At 46.3% G+C, this 25,994-nt stretch overlaps 1 protein-coding gene across 1 annotated transcript in view; it reads left to right on the top strand.

Moving 5' to 3' along the window:
- The window catches only part of TBPL1 (TATA-box binding protein like 1), a 104,705-nt gene that overhangs the window by 27,989 nt on the left and 50,722 nt on the right, over window positions 1-25,994 (top strand). The window contains exons 3-4 of the mRNA XM_063917365.1: window positions 15,909-15,991; window positions 17,448-17,511. Coding sequence (XP_063773435.1) covers window positions 15,909-15,991; window positions 17,448-17,511 — 147 coding nt within the window. The remainder of the gene's footprint in view (window positions 1-15,908; window positions 15,992-17,447; window positions 17,512-25,994) is intronic.

Consider the following 25,994-nt stretch of genomic DNA (forward strand, 5'->3'; position numbering starts at 1 on the left):
ACTGACTTTACATGTGGCAAGTTCAAAAGGTTGCAGAACCTTGCACAACGTTGAAATCATTCTCCACTGCGCTTGAGACAGGTGCATTCCACCTCCTATATCGTGGTCAGTTGTATAGGCTTGAATGGCCTTTTGCTGCTCCTCCAACCTCTGAAGCATATAGAGGGTTGAATTCCACCTCGTTACGACTTCTTGCTTCAGATGATGGCAGGGCAGGTTCAGGCGTTTTTGGTGTTGCTCCAGTCTTCTGTACGTGGTGCCTGTACGCCGAAAGTGTCCCGCAATTCTTCTGGCCACCGACAGCATCTCTTGCACGCCCCTGTCGTTTTTTAAATAATTCTGCACCACCAAATTCAAGGTATGTGCAAAACATGGGACGTGCTGGAATTTGCCCATATTTAATGCACACACAATATTGCTGGCGTTGTCCGATGCCACAAATCCACAGGAGAGTCCAATTGGGGTAAGCCATTCTGCGATGATCTTCCTCAGTTGCCGTAAGAGGTTTTCAGCTGTGTGCGTATTCTGGAAAGCGGTGATACAAAGCGTAGCCTGCCTAGGAAAGAGTTGGCGTTTGCGAGATGCTGCTACTGGTGCCGCCGCTGCTGTTCTTGCGGCGGGAGTCAATACATCTACCCAGTGGGCTGTCACAGTCATATAGTCCTGAGTCTGCCCTGCTCCACTTGTCCACATGTCCGTGGTTAAGTGGACATTGGGTACAACTGCATTTTTTAGGACACTGGTGAGTCTTTTTCTGAGGTCTGTGTACATTTTCGGTATCGCCTGCCTAGAGAAATGGAACCTAGATGGTATTTGGTATCGGGGACACAGTACCTCAAACAAGTCTATAGTTGGCTCTGCAGTAATGATGGATACCGGAACCACGTTTCTCACCGCCCAGGATGCCAAGGCCTCAGTTATCCGCTTTGCAGCAGGATGACTGCTGTGATATTTCATCTTCCTCGCAAAGGACTGTTGGACAGTCAATTGCTTGGTGGAAGTAGTAAAAGTGGTCTTACGACTTCCCCTCTGGGATGACCATCGACTCACAGCAGCAACAACAGCAGCGCCAGCAGCAGTAGGCGTTACACTCAAGGATGCATCAGAGGAATCCCAGGCAGGAGAGGACTCGTCAGAATTGCCAGTGACATGGCCTGCAGGACTATTGGCATTCCTGGGGAAGGAGGAAATTGACACTGAGGGAGTTGGTGGGGTGGTTTGCGTGAGCTTGGTTACAAGAGGAAGGGATTTACTGGTCAGTGGACTGCTTCCGCTGTCGCCCAAAGTTTTTGAACTTGTCACTGACTTATGATGAATGCGCTGCAGGTGACGTATAAGGGAGGATGTTCCGAGGTGGTTAACGTCCTTACCCCTACTTATTACAGCTTGACAAAGGCAACACACGGCTTGACACCTGTTGTCCGCATTTCTGTTGAAATACTTCCACACCGAAGAGCTGATTTTTTTGGTATTTTCACCAGGCATGTCAATGGCCATATTCCTCCCACGGACAACAGGTGTCTCCCCGGGTGCCTGACTTAAACAAACCACCTCACCATCAGAATCCTCCTTGTCAATTTCCTCCCCAGCGCCAGCAACACCCATATCCTCCTCATCCTGGTGTACTTCAACACTGACATCTTCAATCTGACTATCAGGAACTGGACTGCGGGTGCTCCTTCCAGCACTTGCAGGGGGCGTGCAAATGGTGGAAGGCGCATGCTCTTCACGTCCAGTGTTGGGAAGGTCAGGCATCGCAACCGACACAATTGGACTCTCCTTGTGGATTTGTAATTTCGAAGAACGCACATTTCTTTGCTGTGCTTTTGCCAGCTTAAGTCTTTTCATTTTTCTAGCGAGAGGCTGAGTGCTTCCATCCTCATGTGAAGCTGAACCACTAGCCATGAACATAGGCCAGTGCCTCAGCCGTTCCTTGCCACTCCGTGTGGTAACTCCGACGATTTTATTTTAGATTTTTGAGTCCATTTTTTTACTGATATTTTGTGTTTTGGATTTTACATGCTCTGTACTATGACATTGGGCATCGGCCTTGGCAGACGACGTTGATGGAATTTCATCGTCTCGGCCATGACTAGTGGCAGCAGCTTCAGCACGAGGTGGAAGTGGATCTTGATCTTTCCCTATTTTTGGAACCTCAACATTTTTGTTCTCCATATTTTAATAGGCACAACTAAAAGGCACCTCAGGTAAACAATGGAGATGGATGGATACTAGTATACTTATGGATGACGAGTGACTGACGACACAGAGGTAGCTACAGCCGTGGACTACCGTACTGCGTCTGCTAGTATAGAGATGATAATGATATAAAAAATATATATATATCACTACTGCAGGTATATATAATATAATGACGGACCTGCTGGACACTGTCAGCAGACTCCTAAACTACTAGTATGAAGAAGATAGAAAAAAAAAACCCACCACAGGTAGGTATACAATTATGGACGAGCACTGACGACACAGAGGTAGCTACAGCCGTGGACTACCGTACTGCGTCTGCTAGTATAGAGATGATAATGATATAAAAAATATATATATATCACTACTGCAGGTATATATAATATAATGACGGACCTGCTGGACACTGTCAGCAGACTCCTAAACTATTAGTATGAAGAAGATAGAAAAAAAAACCCCACCACAGGTAGGTATACAATTATGGACGAGCACTGACGACACAGAGGTAGCTACAGCCGTGGACTACCGTACTGCGTCTGCTAGTATAGAGATGATAATGATATAAAAAATATATATATATATCACTACTGCAGGTATATAGAATATAATGACGGACCTGCTGGACACTGTCAGCAGACTCCTAAACTACTAGTATGAAGAAGATAGAAAAAAAAAACCCACCACAGGTAGGTATACAATTATGGACGAGCACTGACGACACAGAGGTAGCTACAGCCGTGGACTACCGTACTGCGTCTGCTAGTATAGAGATGATAATGATGTAAAAAATATATATATATCACTACTGCAGGTATATATAATATAATGACGGACCTGCTGGACACTGTCAGCAGACTCCTAAACTACTAGTATGAAGAAGATAGAAAAAAAAACCCCACCACAGGTAGGTATACAATTATGGACGAGCACTGACGACACAGAGGTAGCCACAGCCGTGGACTACCGTACTGCGTCTGCTAATATAGAGATGATAGAGATGAACAAAAAAAATATAACACTACTGCAGGTAAATATTTATATAATATAATGAATGACGGACCTGCTGGACACTGTCAGCAGAATGCGTTTATAGAATAAAAAAAAAAAACACCACAGGAGTGTTTAACTTTTTCAGGCAGACAATATACTGATGGTCACTGGTCAGTCACACTGGCAGCAAAAGTGTGCACTGTACTCCTGCTATAACTGCACCCCAGTCTCCCCCACAATTCAGCTGTGTGAGCAGGGAGCACTCAGCACAGTCAGATATACATATAGATGATATTATCATGCAGCACACTGAGGCTGAGCACAGATATGGTATGTGACTGTGTATCGTTTTTTTTCAGGCAGAGAACGGATTATATTAAATAATAAATAAAACTGGTGGTGGTCAGTCACTAGTAACTATCAGCAAAACTCTGCACTCTGAGTACTCCTAATTCTCCCCAAAATTACTAAGTAATCAACTCAAGTGTCTCTATCTATTCTAACGGAGAGGACGCCAGCCACGTCCTCTCCCTATCAATCTCAATGCACATGTGAAAATGGCGGCGACGCGCGGCTCCTTATATAGAATCCGAGTCTCGCGATAGAATACGAGCCTCGCGAGAATCCGACAGCGGGATGATGACGTTCGGGCGCGCTCGGGTTAGCCGAGCAAGGCGGGAAGATCTGAGTCTGCCTCGGACCCGTGTTAAAAGGCTGAAGTTCGGGGGGGTTCGGATTCCGAGGAACCGAACCCGCTCATCTCTAATATCCAGGCTGCAGCACAGATGGTTAAATCAAAATAACTGAGCTACTAATTAAGTCACCTGTGCTGAAGCCTGGATATCACTAAAACCTGAACTGTTGGTGTGCCTTGAGGACAGTGGTTGGGAATGCCTGCTCTGGGGCGCCGTGATTCAAACAAGTTTGGGAACCACTGCCTTAAAGAACAGTCCCTAGATTAAAATCTATGTTCGGACCTTGCAAACAATTGTTTCTATATTATAGCTCCATCATGCTTTTTCATGGGAAATGCCTGGAATGGTATCCCGTACTCTTCATGATTCTTTTTTGTTTTCCAATCCCTTTGAATTTTAGTCCTGATGGATCTTATTGTGAACCTCTTTGAAGTGTGCCGAAACACTGTGCACATCAATTTCATTCAGATATGTTCCGATATTCTATTTTTTAATTCGCTTGTGATTCTCCTTACATATTGGATACCACAAGGGCATCCAGAAGGTAAATCACACTTTCTCTTACGTCCTAGAGGATACTGGGGTCCACATTAGTACCATGGGGGTATAGACGGGTCCACTGGTAGCCATGGGCACTTTAAGAAATTAATAGTGTGGGCTGGTTCCTCCATATATGCCCCTCTTACCAGACTCAGTTTAGAAAATGTGCCCGGAGGAGCCGGTCACGCTTATGGAAGCTCCTGAAGAGTTTTCTGCATTTATATTTCTATTTGTTATTTTCAGGCAGGGCTGAGTGGCACCAGCCTGCCTGCTTCGTGGGACTTAGGGGGGAGAACGGCCCAACTTCCTGAAGAGTTAATGGTCCCGTTTCTCTGCTGACAGGACACTGAGCTCCTGAAGGAATAATTTGCAAGCCCCACCACGGCGAGCGTACACTCTCGCAGCACGCCGCCATCCCTAACAGAGCCAGAATAAAGAAGAGTGGTGAGTAGAACGCCAATGTCTCGGTTAGCGGGTTGCTGGCGGTAATGGCAGCACAAGGGTAGGAGCGCAGCGCTGAAGGCTGCTGCTCCAGGCTTCAGAGTAACATGCTGTGAGGTGTGTATCCACGGTGAGAGGCGAGCTGAAGCCACTACAAGTACCCACACTGGCACCATTAGCTTACAGGGGTTCTAACCCACTGTTAAGCACACAAAATTACCTCAGCCAGTCTAAAAAAACGGGAAGGCCACGTGCTATTAAGGGGGCGGGGCTTCAAATGAGCGGATCCAGCAGCTCGCTAGCGCCATTTTCTCTCTGCAGTTCACACTGAAAACGCTGGCAGGGAAGCGCAGCTCCTCCACAAAGGAGGGGGGAGCAGTATTATAAGTACTAATACCCTATTAAGGGTACTTAGTCTGCGCCCAGCAGAGATTATTATTAGCTAAAGGGGCGCTGTGTGGCTGGTTTCCTCATAACTCTGTGTCTCCCTAGAGGGCTCTGTTGGTTAATTGTGCTTAATTTGTATTCGTGTGTGTGTGTGTGTGTGTGTGTGTGTGTGTGTAAACTTCCACATTACAATGTCTAAGGAATGTTGTTTCCTGCACAGCAGAGTGTTTCTCTTCCCCTGGGGGATGATTACACTGTACATTCTCAGGCTAGTGGGTCCGACCCAGCATGGTTGGATTCCATAAAGGGGATGATTAAAAATATTCAAATAAATTATCCCATAATGAGAAAAAGATGCAATACTTAACCACTTAACTGACGATTTATTTCGCAAAAAAACGCTCCGAAATTGTCGGGGTTTTTTTTTAGTGAATTAGGTGAAGAACATGAATTTAACCCTATCCCAAATGATTTTAGTTAAAAAAAGAAAAAAAAATTTTTTTTACACCCCCCCCCAAACATCGAAACATCGATCGGGAACATCGTGACCATCGCGGCTTTCATTTTGAAAGCCGAGACAGCCTCGAGGTATGCAGGAGGGGTCTGGGGGCAGCTAGGGAGGGGTTATTTACACTCCCCAGCAGCTGCCATTGTCTGCAGCCGCTGGAGGGGGGAGATCCTGCCGTGCTGACCGATCAGCAGTGATCGGCAGCACAGCAGACACGGGGAGAGTGCAGGGAGGCAGAGGGACCTTCCGGTCCCTCTGACAGCAGCAGCGGAGGGAAGTTTCCCTTCCGTGCCGCTGCTAACACTCTCTATCTGACTGGTCGCATCCCGTGCGACCAGGTCAGATAGAGCACTTGCAGGCATGGTCACATCTGATGCGACCATGCCAGGCAAGTGGTTAAGAAAGTCTGTGGATGACCTGATGAACTGAGATTCAGCTCCGACACCAGCGCCTCAAACCCCTACCATTGGTCCACAAAAGCGTACACTGGCCCAGATCTTGCAGGCTGACACTGATGACGATGCCTCAGATGCAGGGGACGGTGAGGTGGATATAGGGAAGGGGGGGGGGGGAAATGCAGCTCTGGCTCAGGGGGTGCAAGCTCTGATAGAAGCTATTAGAGATGTATCGCAGATTCCTGATAAGGTGACAGTAGGCGAGGAGGAATCTTATTTTAATGTAAAGAAGAAATCCTCAGCTACCTTTCCTGCGTCAAAAGAGTTCAATTCTCTGTTTGAAGTAACTTGGGTAAATCCAGAGAAAAAGTTTCAGATCCCTAAGAGGTTGCTCATTTCCTTCCCTTTCCCTCAGGAGGATAGGAAGAAATGGGAAAACCCACCGATCGTAGATGCATCTGTATCTAGATTGTCACGTAAAATTATTTTACCTGTCCTTAAAGGACATGGCTGACCGCAAGATTGAGACCTCTCTCAAATCCCTGTACACAGCTGCTGGGGTGGCCCAGAGACCCACTATTGCTTGTGCATGGATCACTATGGCCATTGCAAAATGGTCAGGTAACCTAATTGATGATTTGGATTCTCTTCACAGGGGAGAGATCGTTTTGCTCCTGCAACATATACAAGACTCTGCAAATTTTATGGTGGAGGCCATGAAAGAAATAGGCCTGCTCAACGCACGCGTCACTGCCATGGCAGTGTCAGCACGCAGAGGCTTATGGATACGCCAGTGGACTGCGGATGTGGATTCCAGGAAAGGCGTGGAGAGCCTACCTTTCACAGGTGAGGCCTTGTTTGGAGATGAACTGGATACGTGGATATCCAAGGCAACTGCGGGTAAGTCTGCATATCTTCCTTCCGCAGCACCCCCAGCTAGGAAGTCCTCCTCTGCTCCAACGTTGCAGTCCTTTCGGACAGCCAAATTTAAGAATAAATCCAGAGGTTCCTCTACAGTCTTCAGAGGTCCTAGAGGTAAACCCAGAAAACCGGCAAATGCAAGTTCACAGGAACGGAGCTCAGGTTCTGCTTCCTCAAAGCCTTCAGCATGACTGTGTACCACACTGCCTGAAGGACAGGCAGGTGGGAGCCCGATTAAAAGATTTCAGTCACATATGAGCAACAGTATGCTTAGTTCCCTGGGTCAAAAATCTTATTGCCCAGGGTTACAGACTGGAGTTTCAGGAACTCCCACCTCACAGATTCTTCAAATCAGTTTTACCAGCTTCTCAGGAAGCAAGTATAATCCTACAAGAGGCAATTCAAAAGCCGGTACAGACCCAGTGCCATCTCAGCTACAAAACAGGGGTTACTATTCCCACCTGTTTGTGGTTCCGTAACCGGACGGTTCGTTAAGGCCCATTGTAAATCTCAAGTCACTGAACCCGCACTTACGGGTTTTCAAATTCAAGATGGATTCTCTGTGAGCCGTAATCTCAGGTCTGGAGGAGGGGGAATTCCTAGTGTCTCTGGATATCAAGGATGCGTACCTTCATATTCTGATCTGGCCGCCTCATCAGCCTTATCTAAGGTTTACATTACAGGATTGTCACTGCCACTTCCAGGCCCTGCCATTTGGCCTTTCCACAGCACCGAGGGTGTTCACCAAGGTCTTGGCAGATATGATGCTTCTCCACCAACAGGGAGTGAACATAATTCCGTACCTGGACGATCTGCTGATAAAGGCATCATCCAGGGAGAGGTTGTTGGAAAGCATTTCCCTTTCAACTCGACTACTCCAGGATCACGGGTGGATTCTGAACCTACCAAAATCTCACCTGGGACCAACACATAGACTTCCGTTCCTGGGAATGATACTAGATACGGAAGCACAGAAGGTGGTCCTTCCATTGGTAAAGGCATTGGTAATCCAATCAATGGTCTGGGATGTCCTGAAGCCAGCGCAGATATCGGTGCATCTGTGCATTCGTCTTCTAGGGAAGATGGTAGCCTCCTACGAGGCGCTGCAGTACAAAAGGTTTCACGCAAGGCACTTCCGGCTAGATCTCTTGGAAAAATGGTCCGGAGCGCATCTTCACATGCACCAGAGGATTCGTCTGTCGCCAAAGGCCAGAATTTCGCTTCTGTGGTGGCTCCAGACTTATCACCTGATCGAGGGCCTCAGGTTCGGGATTTAAAATTGGATTCTACTAACCACAGATGCAAGCCTCAGAGATTGGGGAATAGTCACCCAGGGGGAACAGTTCCAAGGAAAATGGTCAAGCCAGTAAACCATTCTTCCAATCAACATTCTGGAACTAGGGCCATATACAACGCCCTTCTACAGGCATCGCGTCTTCTTTAAGATCAAGCCATTCAAGTGCAGTCGGACAATGTGACGGCGGTAATGTCCATAAACCGACATGGCGGAATGAAGAGCAGAGCAGCCATGTCAGAGGTAACAAGAACTCTTCTCTGGGCAGAAAGACACGCTGTGGCGTTGTCGGCAATCTTTATTCCGGGAGTAGACAACTGGGAAGCAGACTTCCTGAGTGGACACGAACTCCACCCAGGAGAGTGGGGTCTTCACCCAGAGGTGTTCGGGTACTTAACACATTGATGGGGGATTTCACAAATCGACATGATGGCCTCTCGTCTAAACAAGAAGCTCAGGCGGTATTGTTCCAGGTCAAGGGACTCACACGCAGTGGCGGTGGACGCTCTGGCATCCCCATGGTGCTACCAGATGTTTGTGTTTTCGCCTTTTCCGTTGATCCCAAGGATTCTCAAAAGAATAAATAGGGAAAAAGTTCAAGCAATTCTCATTGCTCCTGACTGGCCAAGAAGGGCTTAGTACGCAGATCTACTGGACCTGCTCCTGGAGGATCCGTGACCTCTACCTCTTCGTGAGGATCTCCTGCAACAGGGGCCATTCGTCTGTCAAGACGTACCACGGCTACGTTTGACGGCATGGAGGTTGAGCGTCAAATTATAGCCCGGAAAGGGATCCCGGACAAGGTTTTTCCGACTTTGATCCAAGCCAGAAAAGGGGTAACATCTAAGCATTACCGCCGTATTTCGAAAAAGTACGTCTCTTGGTGTGAGAACAGGAAATTTCAACTGGGACTTTTTTGTTTTTTTCTGCAGTCAGGTGTGGATGTGGGCCTACGTCTGGGCTCCTTGAAGGTTCAGATTTCGGCCTTATCCATTTTCTTCCAGAAACAATTGGCTTCCCTTCCTCAGACATTCTTGAAGGGTGTTCTGCACATCCAACCGCCCTTTGTGCCTCCCACAGCACCTTGGGGTCTCAACGTGGTGTTGCAAATCCTCCAGTTAGGATGGTTTGAGCCCTTACAGGAGGTTGACTTAAAGTTTCTTACATGGAAAGCTGTCACACTGTTGGCCTTGACTGCTGCCAGGCGTGTGTTGGAACTGGGGATATTGTCTCAGAAGAGCCCTTATTTGATATTTCATGAGGATAGAGCTAAACTCAGAACTCATCAGCAATTTCTCCCGAAGGTGGTGTCTGCGTTTTGTATCAACCAATCTATTGTGGTTCCGGTGGTTACCGACACCTCTTCTACCTCAAAGTCCCTAGATGTTGCGAGGGCTTTGAAGGTATATGTAAAGCGAACAGCTCGTCACAGAAAATCGCTGTTTGTCCTCTATGATCCCAATAAAATTGGGTGTCCTGCTTCAAAGCAGTCTATCGCTCGCTGGATCAGGCTTACTATCCAGTATGCTTACTCTACGACAGATTTGCCGGTTCCAAGATCTGTACAGGCCCACTCTACTAGGTCGGTGGGTTCTTCCTGGGCGGCTGCCCGGGGTGCCTCGGTTTTACAGCTCTGCCGAGCAGCTATTTGTTCAGGTTCGAACACGTTTGCTAAGTTCTACAAGTTCGATGCTTTGGCCTCTGAGGACCTTCAATTTGGTCGATCAATTCTGCAGGAACCTCAGCACTCTCCTACCCGGTTTGGGAGCTTTGGTACATCCCCATGGTACTAATGTGGACCCCGGTATTCTCTAGGACAGCAGTGGCCAACCCGTGACTCTTGAGCCGCATGCGGCTCTTTCTTTATTCAAATGCGGCCTCCCGACACTCAAGGTCACGTGAGCACAACAGATCTGTAAACCGCTGCACTCCATCCAGACACACAGCAGCACTATAGGGATTAAGAACTTAGGGAGCCAGATACTAGAGGTGAGACACCCACCGGCAAACAGAGGACACATAAAGGACTTCTGCAGTGGTACGAGTTGGGGTGGGGGGGGGGGAAGGCTGTAATGACACATGAGGGTGGGCTGGAGCGACACAGGAAGGTGCTGACTGGAGAGACACATGGGGTAGCTGGCTGGAGTGACACAGGTTGGTGCTGGTAGGAGTGGCATATGGGGGAGCTGGCTGGAGTGATACACAGGGGAGCTGGCTGGAGTGACACATGGGGATCTGGCTGGAGTGACACATGGGGGAGTTGGCTGAAGTGACACAGGAGGATGCTGGCTGGAGTGACACAGGAGCGTCCTGTATTATGTGAACATGGGTTTTTCAATTATTTTATGTGGATTTGTCTTTTTGAATTATTTTATGTGGAAGTGGCTTTTTCAATGTACTTTATGTTGGCTCTAGCTTTTTTTATTTTTTTTATTTTATACCAGGGGCATGGCCTAGCAGGCACAAGGCCACATCCCATTTTTGCACGTGCACCTTCGGTCCAATGTCGGTTCTTAGATGTACCTAGCAAGATTTTGTGTCTCTTTGTCTCTGACTGGTTGGCCACCCCTGCTCTAGGACGTAAGAGAAAATAGGATTTTAATTACCTACCGGTAAATCCTTTTCTCATAATCTATAGAGGATACTGGGCGCCTGCCCAGTGCTTCGTACTTCCTGCACTGTTACTTGGTTAAGTATTGTTGTTTGGTTCAGCTGTTGCTGTTCCTGGTTCAAGTTTGGTTAGCATGGCTTTCCTCTTGTTTTCTTGGTGTGCGTTGGTTCGAATTTTACCGCTGTCTTTGTATATCCTTCTCTCAAAATATGTCCGTCTCCTCGGGCACAGTTTCTAGACTGAGTCTGGTAGGAGGGGCATAGAGGGAGGAGCCAGCCCACACTATAAATTTCTTAAAGTGCCCATGGCTCCTAGTGGACCCGTCTATACCCCCATGGTACTAATGTGGACCCCAGTATCCTCTACGGACAACGAGAAAAAGATTTACCGGTAGTTAATTAAAATCCTATTTTTGCTGTTGCATGTAATTTTGTTTTTTATGTGGTAGATGTTTTTTTTTCCTGAAGGATCGAAACCATTATGGTGGATTACACAGGCACTTTAGATAGAGGATTAATTACAATGAGGCAGGAAACAGATACCCTTCTAACGTGTGAGCACCATTACTGAATGGACTAACAAAATGTATTGCTTAAACTAGCAAAACACTACTTATTTATATCTGACCGTTTTCCATTATTTTTTATATTTAGCATTTATTAAAAAAAAATTTATGCACCTTTATACAGTACACATATAGTGTTCCCCCCTAGGAATATCTGAGGGCAGGTGTTAGGGTCTCCTGCCCTGTGCTGCCACGTCGTCATGGCAACCGGGAGACAAGTGCTAACGGAGTAACCTGAGCGCAGCTGATACTCCGGTTCGGGTCTTTTGCTGTGCAGTGGTTATAGGCTCTGTGCATGGCAGGGGATCCGGTGCTGGTTTTTGTGCTCACAGTCTGTGAGGTCTGAGTGGGGCGTGGACAGCACCTGCTTTATAAGGCCTCTTTTCAGGGTAAGCAGATGCTGCTGAATCTTTGTTGGTTAGTCAGTTTCTGAAAGTTAGCCAGTACTGTGTAGCTTTGTATTTGTTTGTTGCTTACTGCAAATAGGCCTGGGGATTTGGTATTACACTCTGCCAATCCAGACCTAGCAGTAAGACTGGAGTCAGTCGTTCAGCTTGCTGGGGTTCTGTTACTACTCTGTGAACTTAGCAAGTTTGCGGCTGTATTCTAAGACTTGCCTGTCTAATCCTGTCTCACTGTGCTAGGTGTCAGGGGTCAGTTTAGTGGCAGTAAACCGAACCTGTGCACTGCAAGTGAGAATTAGGATTGTGGAGAATCTCCTTGTGTCTATCATTCCATCTCTGACCAAGGAGTTTACTGCCACACCCGTTGGTAACCCTTTAGGGTTTTGCTGTTGCCCTTAGCAACAGCATTTCGGGTTTTCTATGTATTAAAAACACAACATCTTGCTTTTCACATCTGAGCAGTTCTAATACAAGGGAGATACCCTGTTCCTTAGCCTCTGGGCTTCTCTGTTCACGTTGTGTGTATTTTGTTACCCTTCCACCTTCTGTGTACGTTATGTCATATTCCCTAGTCTGTCTGTGAGTCCATGTGTTTTGCATAACAGTTCAAACACCAGTACATTCCTGCAGGCACTTGAGTGCATAACAGTCCTGACACCAGTACTTTCCTGCAGGCACTGGTGTGCATAACAGCAGGGCGCTGGTCTGTGGGGGCACTTGTGAACGAGCGTGTCAAAGCGGCACCCGGAAAGGGGTCGTGACCATGCAAATAGGGGCATGGCTTATATCAACATTATAGTGGGCGGTGCGGCCCCCACAGACGTCACTAAAAGGGGCGTGGGCGGCCAGCGGCATCACTGTTGGGGGCGTGCCTAGCACCTGTGGAAGTGCTGAGCTTCCCCCAAGCTCTCTCCAGTAGCGTGAATAGATGCCGTTCGTGTGCGCACTCCATTTATACGCGCTGGGAGAGCAGGAAGCGAGCAGGCTGTTTTAACAAAAAGGGCAGGGCGGATTTTGCCCTTAAAAAATCGGGCAGGGCGAGGTGCCCTGCTAAAACAACATAGCGTGAACATTACACATATAACTATTGTGTTTTACGCATTTAATAAATTGCTCTATTTTTTGTGTACACATTGATCTTGAGTTCATATACATATGACCTATGTTTTTTTTTTGTTAAATCAAATTGCAAAAGAGCAAAACATTAAAAAAAATCAGGATGGGAATGAATATAAAGTCACATGGTACATAGCAAAGTAAGGCACATACACACTTATAAAATCTCAACTAACACATGATAAAAATAAAGGACTTAATGGCAGTTTGGCGCGCAGCATCATGGTAACGCAAAACAGGCATTATAAGTTAAGGTAATCGCAAATGAGGCATATGGTCTGCTCAAATAGTGCAAGATCCAAGCAAAGAAGGATAACGTTACAATTGTACACATATTCATTAATTATCAGTGACACTCAGGCAGTACATTAAGGGAAAAAAGGCGCCACTCAAGGCCAAACCACAACAACAAACATTAAAAAAAAAATGCTAGAATATAATTTAGAACTGGACTATAAATTAACTTCAGACATATGAGATAAAGCAAAAAAGGTACTAAAGGACCAACAAGCTTCCGCCCCCAAAGGAACTAAAGTTACCCATGTACCCAATAATGAATCAAGCCAACAAATACCAATCTTGTGTCACAATAAATAAGATAATTACCATGACCATATAACAGGGATTCTCGGCATAAAAGAAAAAAAATAATAATCCCAACACTAATATCCCCCACCTACCCCAATCACAGTACACCTAGATCCTTAGCAACAAGCTACAATAGACTACAGTATATACCCAAATAACCCTACACCCCATATACCAAACTCATCAACAATAACCTGCTACCCACTGACTAAACAAATCATCCACCTGCCAATCCCTAACCTAAAATCTCAAAATAGAAAAAAAAGTATACCTAGTTGGTAACCCAGCTATTCAACTCCTTGAGACAAGCGGAGTATAAGAGCAATAATAATTAAAGCATTGTTGTGTGGTCTAGCAAAATAAACTAACCATATCAGCAAGATACACAGAACTATGAAAGATAGGCAAGGGTTGGATCAAATGAAACTAAATAGTCCAACACATGTATAGAATATTCAATAAGAACATAACAAAATGAGCTTCCGTGATTAGCACTGGAAAGCACAGCACAGAAATTGCAAGAAGTTTCTACGATACAGGAGGAAGAAATTGCCAGTCATTGAGCCATCTGACGGCATCTCGGGGTCCATCAGAGAAGTTGATAGGCAGTTCTTCCAAATACATTCAGAGATACAGCGACACAGCAGATTCCAACACAGTGCAGGAGGAAGTGCCTTGGTGGATAGAAAGTAAAGGGCCAGTCCGCTGGAACAGAACAAACAAAAAGCAACCGGGCAGACCTGTGGAGGTATGGAAGTACAAAAGTGTCACCATCTTCATGATAGAGGAGCTTAGACCAGGAAGTATTCAGTGAGACCCTCAGTGGTACAGCTCAGGTGATTATGTAAGAAATCCAAACCGTAGCATAATGGTCCTTTAAAACATCTGGGCCAAAGGAGGCACTGAGCAGCTGCTACAAATCAGACTCAGGCTGAACGTCCACAATCCACACAGGTGACACAAACAATTTAACATTATCCGAGCAAAGATATTCCACAGTATTGGTCTGTTGCGTGATAACATTCACCGAAGAGTGCAATGCACTATATTGAAATCTGCAACCTTACTACCCCTTAGCGAACATTAAAAATGACCAGGTACCGAGTGAGAGAGCAGGTCTGGAATGGGAAGAAAAGCTATACACAGGATTGACCTGGTCAGGAATTACCTGAAGAGCACACAACGTCACCAACCACAGCAGGAGAGACACAAACAGGTGAAACACTCAGTTACTTCACTGGATATGGAGAGTATGAAGAAAGATTCCTACCACTGGTCAGGACGATTTTAGTTCCGCTACCTCGGAAAGTCTCAAATCAGTCACAGCTCGGCAATAAGACCAAAGGAACCGGATGCAATAGGCACTAAGATGCTGAAAATGGCACGAGATACCAGTCAAAGGTCCACTTGGGCACCAAACAGCAGGACTTGCAAGCGCCGACCCCATGATGGTGGCAAACAGGTCTATCACAGGGACAGAACCCAAGTTTCAAATCTCTGCCATAGATCCCCGCAGTCAGCCACTCAGTCAGGGACTCGTCAGATGGAGTAAGAAGCAACCAACACCTGGGCTAATCATTTGAAGTAAAGCACCAAGGCAGGATAGTAAATCACAGTATTGTAGTTGGGGAGCTCACACAGATGCGTTCTACTCCTCGCCTGTCTGTATGATCTATAGTAAATAGTGCACCCCAATATTTCCTTTTCTGTACTATTAGCAAAGCCAAATTAACCTTTGTTTTTAACACTTTCCACTTAGGCAGACTTTGCAATGGATATACACACTCACCCCACCCGAGGAGAGCAGCACAGATCTTTATAGCCTTCCCATGTGCTGCTCTTTGATGCAGTTACCACATTTGCTGCCAGTAGCCCACAATATGTATCTTTCTCTGTATAAATACTGTCTTCAACACAGTATAAGTCAGGTTCCTTATGTCTTGAGGCAATGTAATGCTCTAACTGGGTTTGATTATAGTAAATCTGTACAGACATGATTTATCTGATAGGAGGCTGGTTGCTGTGCTCTGCACTTTTCCTAACTACTTTGCACTGAATTTATTCTTTAAGATTTAAACATTAATAAGATATGACTTTTTGCATGTGTAATGAGAAGTATGTAGAATCAGAAGCAATACGAAGCCTTGAGATGGTAATTCAAATATTTTTGTTTCTTTAATGATAGATTATTGAAAATAGAATGCTGGTTTTATTTTCTCTGCTTATCCTTCTCTAATTTTTAATGTTTTAGAAGGTGTTAATGAAACTTAGAAAGCCCAGAGTAACTGCTACAATCTGGTCATCAGGAAAAATTATTTGCACAGGAGCAACAAGGTAAAGTTTTGTTACATTAAGGTCAGGTTCTATCACCACTAGGGGTGGGGGGGGTAATAGCACTGGGGATCTGTTGCTGATGGGGATCTGTCATTGCTGGGTAGGAGATGGCCTATGGTCACAAGGTAGACATATTTGTTTGCAATCAAATATTTAAATATATATAAAAATGTGTTATAAACTTAGTTACATTGTTTAAAATAACAAAACATTTCTGATCAGTGTTTGAAAAATAGCCAGTTAAATAACTGCTGAGATGTTTCAGTAGAAAAAAAATATTTAATAACACTGCACATAGTCTGAGTGCATTATCGTATAACTATAGATCTCCTTTTAGGTATTTTAGTAAGGCTTCTTGTAGTATATCCCATATCAAATAGGAAGATTGGAGCACAAACATGTTTCTGCCTTTTACAAATTTTTTATATTCTCAAATATTTAATATGATTTACTCCATTAAGGTTTCCAAGATATGGTCTTTAAAGTTGTTTTCCAATTTAAAAATCAACTGTGATAAATAACTTCCTTCTGTAATTAGGTGATGGTCACTCCACTAGAACATCCTCAATTTGACGTATTTATCAGAGTTTCTGCACTTACATATTAGGCGTGCATTTCTTTGCTACTTAATAGATTTGTTTTGTTGACGGTGGAATGTTAACATTGTGAAAGTCACCAGTTGACCGTGCAGGTTTACATTTACTCTGAAAGTAAACTTGATCCTGACTTCAGCCTACCTCTAATCTAACCCTAACCTTATTGCAGCCTACCCGTAACCCTGAAGTCGGGTGTTAACATTCACAATGTTAACATTTTGACAAAGATGACATAATAAATGTCGACATTCTTTGTAACGCTTAACTGCAGTCTAAATCTGATCCTAATTTCACCCTAACCGTTATGTAACCATGGGGTTGATGTATCAAGCAGTGAAAAGAGAAGATCAGTGGAGAAGTTGTCCATAGAAACCAATCAGTACAGTATAATTTTACAGACTGTACTTGATAAATGGTTCCTCAAAGCTGATTGGTTACATTGGGCAATTTCTCCATTGGTCCACTTTTCCTCTCTTTTCACTGCTTGATATATCAACCCACATAACCCTAATTGCAGTCTAACCGTAACCCTAATTTAACCCTAAAATCAGGTGTTAACATTCTGCCTGCATATCTTTTCAGTGGAGTATACTGCAGTCCAGGAATTCTTAACTCCAGTCTGTAAGTGCCACCAACAGGTCGTGTTTTGTGGATGTGTTTAATCATGCACAGGTGAGTTACTCTATTGTGCTGGCGCAGTAATTATCCCACCTGCTTCCAGTAACCGAAATCCCCAAAACATGACCTGTTGGGATAACTTTAGGTTGAAGTTGAGAACTACTGCTGTAGTCTTGTAACTTTTGTATTTACTTGTGGTCCATGGTATACTAACTTCTAAATTGTTTGTTTTTCCGTTTTAGTGAAGAGGAAGCTAAATTTGGTGCCAGAAGATTGGCTCGTTGTTTGCAGAAGCTTGGATTTTTGGTGCAGTACTTTTTAGGTTTTATGTTTGTTTGTTTTTTCCCCCCAATTATTTAGGTTTGGCCACAAAAACATGCTATATGTGTCTTATTTTCTACAATATATCCATATATGCGTATGTTAACATTCATTCCACCAATACAGGAGTCATTGGGCCTAATTCAGAGTTGATCGCAGCAGCAAATTTGTTAGCAGTTGGGCAAAACCATGTGCACTGCAGAGGGGGGGGGGGGGGGGGGGGGGGGCAGATATAACATGTGCAGAGAGCGTTAGATTTGGGTGGGGTGTGTTCAAACTGAAATCTAAATTGCAGTATAAAAATAAAGCAAGTAGTATTTACCCTGCACAGAAACAAAATAACCCACCCAAATCTAACTCTCTCTGCACATGTTATATCTGCCACACCTGCAGTGCATATGGTTTTGCCCAGCTGCTAATAAATTTGCTGCTGCGATCAACTCTGAATTACCCCCATAATACAGTACATTTTATGATCCGTTTCTGCGGAAACTCAATACTAATTGATTCAGAAGTACATTTTTCATGCAGTATTTAGTATGATTATTGGGGACCTGTCACCTACACCCATCCAGAACAGGGCTTAACCAATATATGGCTCCATCCACCGCTCGTATACTATGTTGGAGGAGCTGGAAGCTGCCCAGCAGCCCTTCATCTATTCGTTTATGAGACAAAAAGCATATACACACTAAATTGTCAGCTGCCATGGACAGTACTCTCTCCAATCCTGTCTGTTTCTACCTTGTGTGTTCTTGTGTCCTGCTTTATGTACATCTTGCTTTCCGTCCTGCGGAATATTGTGTTCTGTAAAATGTTAAATAATAACGTGTGACATTATAATATAGAGAAATTCATGCGTGTACACTAAAGTGCCAACAGTCATGGGGATAGGTGCCTAGTATCGTGTAGGACTCCCTTTAGCCCAGCGAAGTGCAGCAACTCAACGTGACATCAATTCCACAAGTGGACGGAAGACCTCTGGAGAGATGTTGACCCATGCCGTCCGGATAGCTTCCGACAGCTCCCTGATACTAGGTGCAGGATCGTGGGTGCAGTTGACCCTCTCAACCACATCACATAAATGCTCGATTGGGTTCATGTCGGGAGAAACAACGTGTTCAAGCTGACCCAACTCATGCCACATGAATACACCCCACACTGTTATGGATTCACCACCAGCTTGCACGGTGCCTTGTTGACAACTGGGGTCCATGGCCTCATGGTGTATGCGCCACACCTGAACCCTACCATCAGCTGAAATAACTCAAACTGTGACTTATCGGACCAAGCCACATGTTGCCAGACTTCCAGGGTCCAATTAGTGACATCACGAGGTGAGGCACTGTGTCAGGTGTCGTCGTGTTAACAGGACTCTGGTGGGTCCAAAGCTCCCAGATTCCATAGAAGCTAAAGAACGCTGTGCTGACCCGCTGGGTATGCATATGGTTAACTCCTGCATTGAATCTGATTTGGACCAGTGTCGCTTGTCTGTTACCATGGACAATTCTGGCCAGGCACCGCTGGTGATGATCATTAAGCACCCGTTCCGGCCACTACATTTACTTTTCTACTGTGAGTGGTAATGCCTTTTTCTCTAACGTCCTAGTGGATGCTGGGGACTCCGTCAGGACCATGGGGAATAGCGGCTCCGCAGGAGACAGGGCACAAAAGCAAGCTTTTAGGATCACATGGTGTGTACTGGCTCCTCCCCCTATGACCCTCCTCCAAGCCTCAGTTAGGTTTTTGTGCCCGGCCGAGAAGGGTGCAATCTAGGTGGCTCTCTTAAAGAGTTACTTAGAAAAAGTTTTTAGGTTCTTTATTTTCAGTGAGTCCTGCTGGCAACAGGCTCACTGCATCGAGGGACTTAGGGGAGAGATTTTCAACTCACCTGCGTGCAGGATGGATTGGATTCTTAGGCTACTGGACATAGCTCCAGAGGGAGTCGGAACACAGGGCTCGCCCTGGGGTTCGTCCCGGAGCCGCACCGCCGACCCCCCTTGCAGACGCTGAAGATGAAGAGGTCCGGAACCAGGCGGCAGAAGACTCTCAGTCTTCATCAGGTAGCGCACAGCACTGCAGCTGTGCGCCATTGTTGTCAGCACACTTCACACAGCGGTCACGGAGGGTGCAGGGCGCTGGGGGGGGCGCCCTGGGCAGCAATGTATAATACCTGTATGGCGAAAAATACATCACATATAGCCCTTGAGGCTATATGGATGTATTTAACCCCTGCCAGATATCTAAAACTCCGGAGAAGAAGCCCGCCGAAAAGGGGGCGGGGCCTATTCTCCTCAGCACACAGCGCCATTTTCCCTCACAGAAAGGCTGGTGGGAAGGCTCCCATGCTCTCCCCTGCACTGCACTACAGAAACAGGGTTAAAACAGAGAGGGGGGGCACTGATTTGGCGATATGTATATATATTAAAATGCTATAAGGGAGGAACACTTATATAAAGGTTGTCCCTGGATAATTATAGCGTTTTGGTGTGTGCTGGCAAACTCTCCCTCTGTCTCCCCAAAGGGCTAGTGGGTCCTGTCCTCTATCAGAGCATTCCCTATGTGTGTGCTGTATGTCGGTACGTGTGTGTCGACATGTATGAGGAAAATATTGGTGAGGAGGCGGAGCAAATTGCCTGTAATGGTGATGTCACTCTCTAGGGAGTCGACACCGGAATGGATGGCTTATTTATGGAAATTACGTGACAATGTCAACACGCTGCAAGCCGGTTGACGACATGAGAGGGCCGGCGAACAAATTAGTATCTGTCCAGGCGTCTCAAACACCGTCAGGGGCTGTAAAATGCCCATTTACCTCAGTCGGTCGACCCAGACACGGACACTGATTTCAGTGTCGACGGTGAAGAAACAAACGTATTTTCTTTTAGGGCCACACGTTAAGGGCAATGAAGGAGGTGTTACATATTTCTGATACTCCAAGTACCACAAAAAAGGGTATTATGTGTGAGGTGAAAAAACTACCTGTAGTTTTTCCTGAATCAGATAAATTAAATGAAGTGTGTGATGATGCGTGGGTTTCCCCCGATAGAAAATTATTGGCGGTATACCCTTTCCCGCCAGAAGTTAAGGCGCGGTGGGAAACACCCCTCAGGGTGGATAAGGCGCTCACACGCTTATCAGAACAAGTGGCGGTACCATCTACGGATAGGGCCGTACTTAAGGAGCCAGCTGATAGGAGGCTGAAAAATATCCTAAAAAGTATACACACACATGCTGGTGTTATACTGCGACCAGCGATCGCCTCAGCCTGGATGTGCAGAGCTGAGGTGGCTTGGTCGGATTCCCTGACTAAAAATATTGATACCTTTGACAGGGACAGTATTTTATTGACTATAGAGCATTTAAAGGATGCATTTCTATATATGCGAGATGCGCAGAGGGATATTTGCACTCTGGCATCAAGAGTAAATGCGATGTCCATATCTGCAAGAAGATGTTTATGGACACGACAGTGGTCAGGTGATGCAGATTCCAAACGGCACAAAGATGTATTGCCGTATAAAGGGGAGGAGTTATTTGGGGTCGGTCCATGGGACCTGGTGGCCAGGGCAACTGCTGGAAAATCCACCGTTTTTTACCCTAAGTCACATCTCTGCAGAAAAAGACACCGTCTTTTCAGCCTCAGTCCTTTCGTCCCTATAAGAGTCATATCTGCCCAGGGATAGAGGAAAGGGAAGAAGACTGCAGCAGGCAGCCCATTCCCAGGAACAGAAGCCCTCCACCGCTTCTACCAAGTTCTCAGCATGACGCTGGGACCGTACAGGACCCCTGGATCCTACAAGTAGTATCCAAGGGGTACAGATTGGAATGTCGAGAGGTTTCCCCCCTCACAGGTTCCTGTAGTCTGCTGTACCAATGTCTCCCTCCGACAGGGAGGCAGTATTGAAAACAATTCACAAGCTGTATTCCCAGCAGGTGATAATAAAATTACCCTTCCGACAACAAGGAAAGGGGTATTACTCCACACTATATGGTGGTACTGAAGGCTAGGTGAGACCTATTCTAAATCTGAAAAATGTGAACACTTACAAGGGTTCAAATCCAGATGGAGTCACTCAGAGCAGTGATAGCAAAGAACAAGGGGACTATATGGTGTCCCGGGACATCAGGGATGCTTACCTCCATGTCCCAAAATTTGCCTTTTCTCACCAAGGGTACCTCAGGTTCGTGGTACAGAACTGTCACTATCAGTTTCAAGACGATGCCGTTGGATTGTCCAAGGCACCCCGGGTCCTTACCAAGGTAATGACCGAAAGGAGGATTCGTCTTCAAAGAAAATGGACGACCTCCTGATAAGAACAAGGTCCAGAGAACAGTTGGAGGTCGGAGTAGCACTATCTCAAGTAGTTCTACGACAGCACGGGTGGATTCTAAATATTCCAAAACCGCAGTTGTTCCGACGACACGTCTGCTGGTCCTAGGGATGATTCTGGACACAGTCCAGGAAAAGGTGTTTCTCCCAGAGGAGAAAGCCAGGGAGTTATCCGAGCTAATCGGGATCCTCCTAAAACCAGGAAAAGTGTCAGTGCATCATTGCACAAGAGTCCTGGTAAAAATGGTGGCTTATTACGAAGCGCTTCCATTCGGCAGATTTCACGCAAGAACTCTTCAGTGGGATCTGCTGGACAAATGGTCCGGATCGCATCTTCAGATGCATCAGCGGATAACCCTATATCCAAGGACAAGGGTGTCTCTCCTGTGGTGATTACAGAGTGCTCATCTTCTAGAGGGTCGCAGATTCGGCATTCAGGATTGGATGCTCGTGACCACGGAGGCCAGCCTGAGAGGCTGGGGAGCAGTCACACAAGGAGTGTGATCAAGTCTGGAGAATTCTCTCCACATAAATATACTGGAGCTAATAGCAAATTTATAATGCTCTAAGCTTAGCAAGACCTCTGCTTCAAGGTCAGCCGGTATTGATCCAGTGGGATAACATCACGGCAGTCGCCCACGTAAACAGAAAGGGCGGCACAAGAAGCAGGAGGGCAGTGGAAACTGCAAGGATTTTTCGCTAGGCGGAAAATCATGTGATAGCACTGTCAGCAGTGTTCTTTCCGGGAGTGGACGACTGGGAAGCAGACTTCCTCAGCAGGCACGACCTCCACCCGGGAGAGTGGGAACTTCATCGGGAAGTTTTCCGCATGATTGTGAACCGTTGGGAAAGACCAAAGGTGGACATGATGGCGTCCCGCCCGAACAAAAAATGGGACAGGTATTGCGCCAGGTCACGAGACCTTCAGGCGATAGCTGTGGACGTCCTGGTAACACCGTGGGTGTAACAGTCGGTGTATGTGTTCCCTCCTCTGCTTCTCATAACCAAGGTATTGAGAATTATAAGACATAGAGGAGTAAGAACTATACTCGTGGCTCCGGATTGGCCAAGAGGGACTTGGTAACCGGAACTTCAAGAGATGCTCACAGAGGACTAATGGCCTCGGGAGCTAAGAAGGGATTTGCTTTCAGCAAGTACCATGTCTGTTCCAAGAGGAACCGTGGCATCGGCCTTTAAGAAAGGACCTGCTCCAGCAGGGACCTTGTCTGTTCCAAGACTTACCGCGACTGCGTTTGACGGCATGGCGGTTTGAACGCCGGATCCTAAGGGAAAAGGCATTCCGGAAGAGGTCATACCTACCCTGGTCAAAGCCAGGAAGGAGGTGACCGCACAACGTTATCACCACATGTGGTAAAAATATGTTGCGTGGGTGAGGCCAGGAAGGCCCCACGAAAAAATTTCAACTAGGTCGATTTCTGCACTTCCTGCAAACAGGAGTGTCTATGAGCCTCAAATTGGGGTCCATTAAGGTTCAAGTTTCGGCCCTATAGATTTTCTTCCAGAAAGAATTGGCTTCAGTTCCTGAAGTCCAGACGTTTGTCAAGGGAGTATTGCATATACAGCCCTTGTGTGCCTCCAGTGGCACCGTGGGATCTCAACGTAGTGTTGGGATTCCTCAAATCATATTGGTTTGAACCACTCAAATCTGTGGATTTGAAATATCTCACATGGAAAGTGACCATGCTGTTGGCCCTGGCCTCGGCCAGGCGATTGTCAAAATTGGCGGCTTTGTCTTACAAAAGCCCATATTTGATTTTCCATTCGGACAGGGCAGAACTGCGGACTCGTCCCCAGTTTCTTCCTAAGGTGGTGTCAGCGTTTCACCTGAAACAACCTATTGTGGTGCCTGCGGCTACTAGGGACTTGGAGGACTCCAAGTTGCTAGACGTTGTCAGGGCCCTGAAAATATATATATATATATATATATATATATATATATATATATAATTCCAGGACGGCTGGAGTCAGAAAGTCTGACTTGCTGTTTATATTGTAGGCACCCAAAAAGCTGGGTGCTCCTGCTTCAAAGCAGACTATTGCTCGTTGGATTTGTAGTACAATTCAGCTTGCACATTCTGTGGCAGGCCTGCCACAGCCAAAATCTGTAAATGCCCATTCCACAAGGAAGGTGGGCTCATCTTGGGCGGCTGCCCGAGGGGTCTCGGCTTTACAACTTTGCCGAGCAGCTACTTGGTCAGGGGCAAACACGTTTGCTAAATTCTACAAATTTGATACCCTGGCTGAGGAGGACCTGGAGTTCTCTCATTCGGTGCTGCAGAGTCATCCGCACTCTCCCGCCCGTTTGGGAGCTTTGGTATAATCCCCATGGTCCTGACGGAGTCCCCAGCATCCACTAGGACGTTAGAGAAAATAAGATTTTACTTACCGATAAATCTATTTCTCATAGTCCGTAGTGGATGCTGGGCGCCCATCCCAAGTGCGGATTGTCTGCATTACTTGTACATAGTTATTGTTACAAAAAAATCGGGTTATTATTGTTGTGAGCCATCTTTTTTAGAGGCTACTTCATTGTTACCATACTGTTAACTGGGTTCAAATCACAAGTTGTACGGTGTGATTGGTGTGGCTGGTATGAGTCTTACCCGGGATTCAAGATCCTTCCTTATTGTGTACGCTCGTCCGGGCACAGTACCTAACTGAGGCTTGGAGGAGGGTCATAGGGGGAGGAGCCAGTACACACCATGTGATCCTAAAAGCTTGCTTTTGTGCCCTGTCTCCTGCGGAGCCGCTATTCCCCATGGTCCTGACGGAGTCCCCAGCATCCACTACGGACTATGAGAAATAGATTTATCGGTAAGTAAAATCTTATTTTATGAGGTATTCCTGGTACACAGGTAACACTAGATCGAGGAATCTTGAATGTCCGCACAACTTTGTAAATGGAATGTCCCATCCGTCAGGCACACCCACTATCATGCCCTGTTCAAACTACGAAAATTCACGTTGCCTTGCCATGAGCAGCATAGCCAGTGTTCAAACTGACTCACAAGATGTCACATTAAAACTAATGCAGGCCTGGGCATTACCAAGATGTCAGTGTATGCTTCGGCCACCTATTGTTACCTTTATATACTACTATCCCATGACTTTGGCACATCAGTGCATTTTTGTGCATAACTTCGTTAAAAAAAATGCTTTTGCTTAAGGAGAATTATTCATTATTCAGTTTTAGCTGTATGGGAGATAGATGTTCCTAGTATAATGTAATGGTTTCCTGTAGGATCATATTTAATTTATCCCACAAACCTTATATTTTCCATGTGGGATTGTTGGCCCAAAGTGTAAATTCTAAGGATAAATTTCTCTTATGTCCTAGAGGATGCTGGGGTCCACATTAGTACCATGGGGTATAGATGGGTCCACCAGGAGCCATTGGCACTTTAAGAGTTTGAGAGTGTGGGCTGGCTCCTCCCTCTATGCCCCTCCTACCAGACTCAGTTTAGAAAATGTGCCCGGAGGAGCCGGTCACAGCTAGGGGAGCTCTCCAGCTATCTCCGCTGACAGGACACTGAGCTCCTGAGGGTATAGATCGTTCCCCACCACAGGGGATCGCTCACCCAAGCAGCATGCCGCCACCCCCTTACAGAGCTGAAGAGCAGTGGCGAGTGAGTCACCGACACCCCTAGCAAGCGGGGGGCCGGTGTGAAGATGGCAGCATCAGGGTAGGAGCGCAGTATTAACTGCGCTCCGGTGGCTCAGCTGTACATAGTGCGGCACTGTGAAGGGTGCTCTGAGCCAGCGCCTACACCCTTCACTGGTCACACAGCCTGTCAGGGTTCCGGGATCTCAACCAGTATAATCCTAGGAAGAGCTGGAAGACAGCGCCATTTTGGGGGCGGGGCTTCTCAGAGTGGACCCAGCAGCGTTCAGCGCCATTTTCCTGCCTGCACAGCGCTTTCCAGGAAGAGCAAGTCCCTCCAAAGCAACTCCAGCTATCTCTCACGGTACCAGGGGGTTGTAGAAGGGGGGGGGCTGCAAAACGACTGTGTAACCTATTAAGGTGCACAGTCAGCGCTGATAGGGGGTCTCCCTTTATATTAAAAGCGCTATGTGTGGGTTGGCTCCAATCTCTGTGTCTCCCTTGCCATTCTTG

This window comes from Pseudophryne corroboree, chromosome 4, assembly GCF_028390025.1.
Source record: "Pseudophryne corroboree isolate aPseCor3 chromosome 4, aPseCor3.hap2, whole genome shotgun sequence".
In the NCBI taxonomy this organism is placed as follows: domain Eukaryota; kingdom Metazoa; phylum Chordata; class Amphibia; order Anura; family Myobatrachidae; genus Pseudophryne; species Pseudophryne corroboree.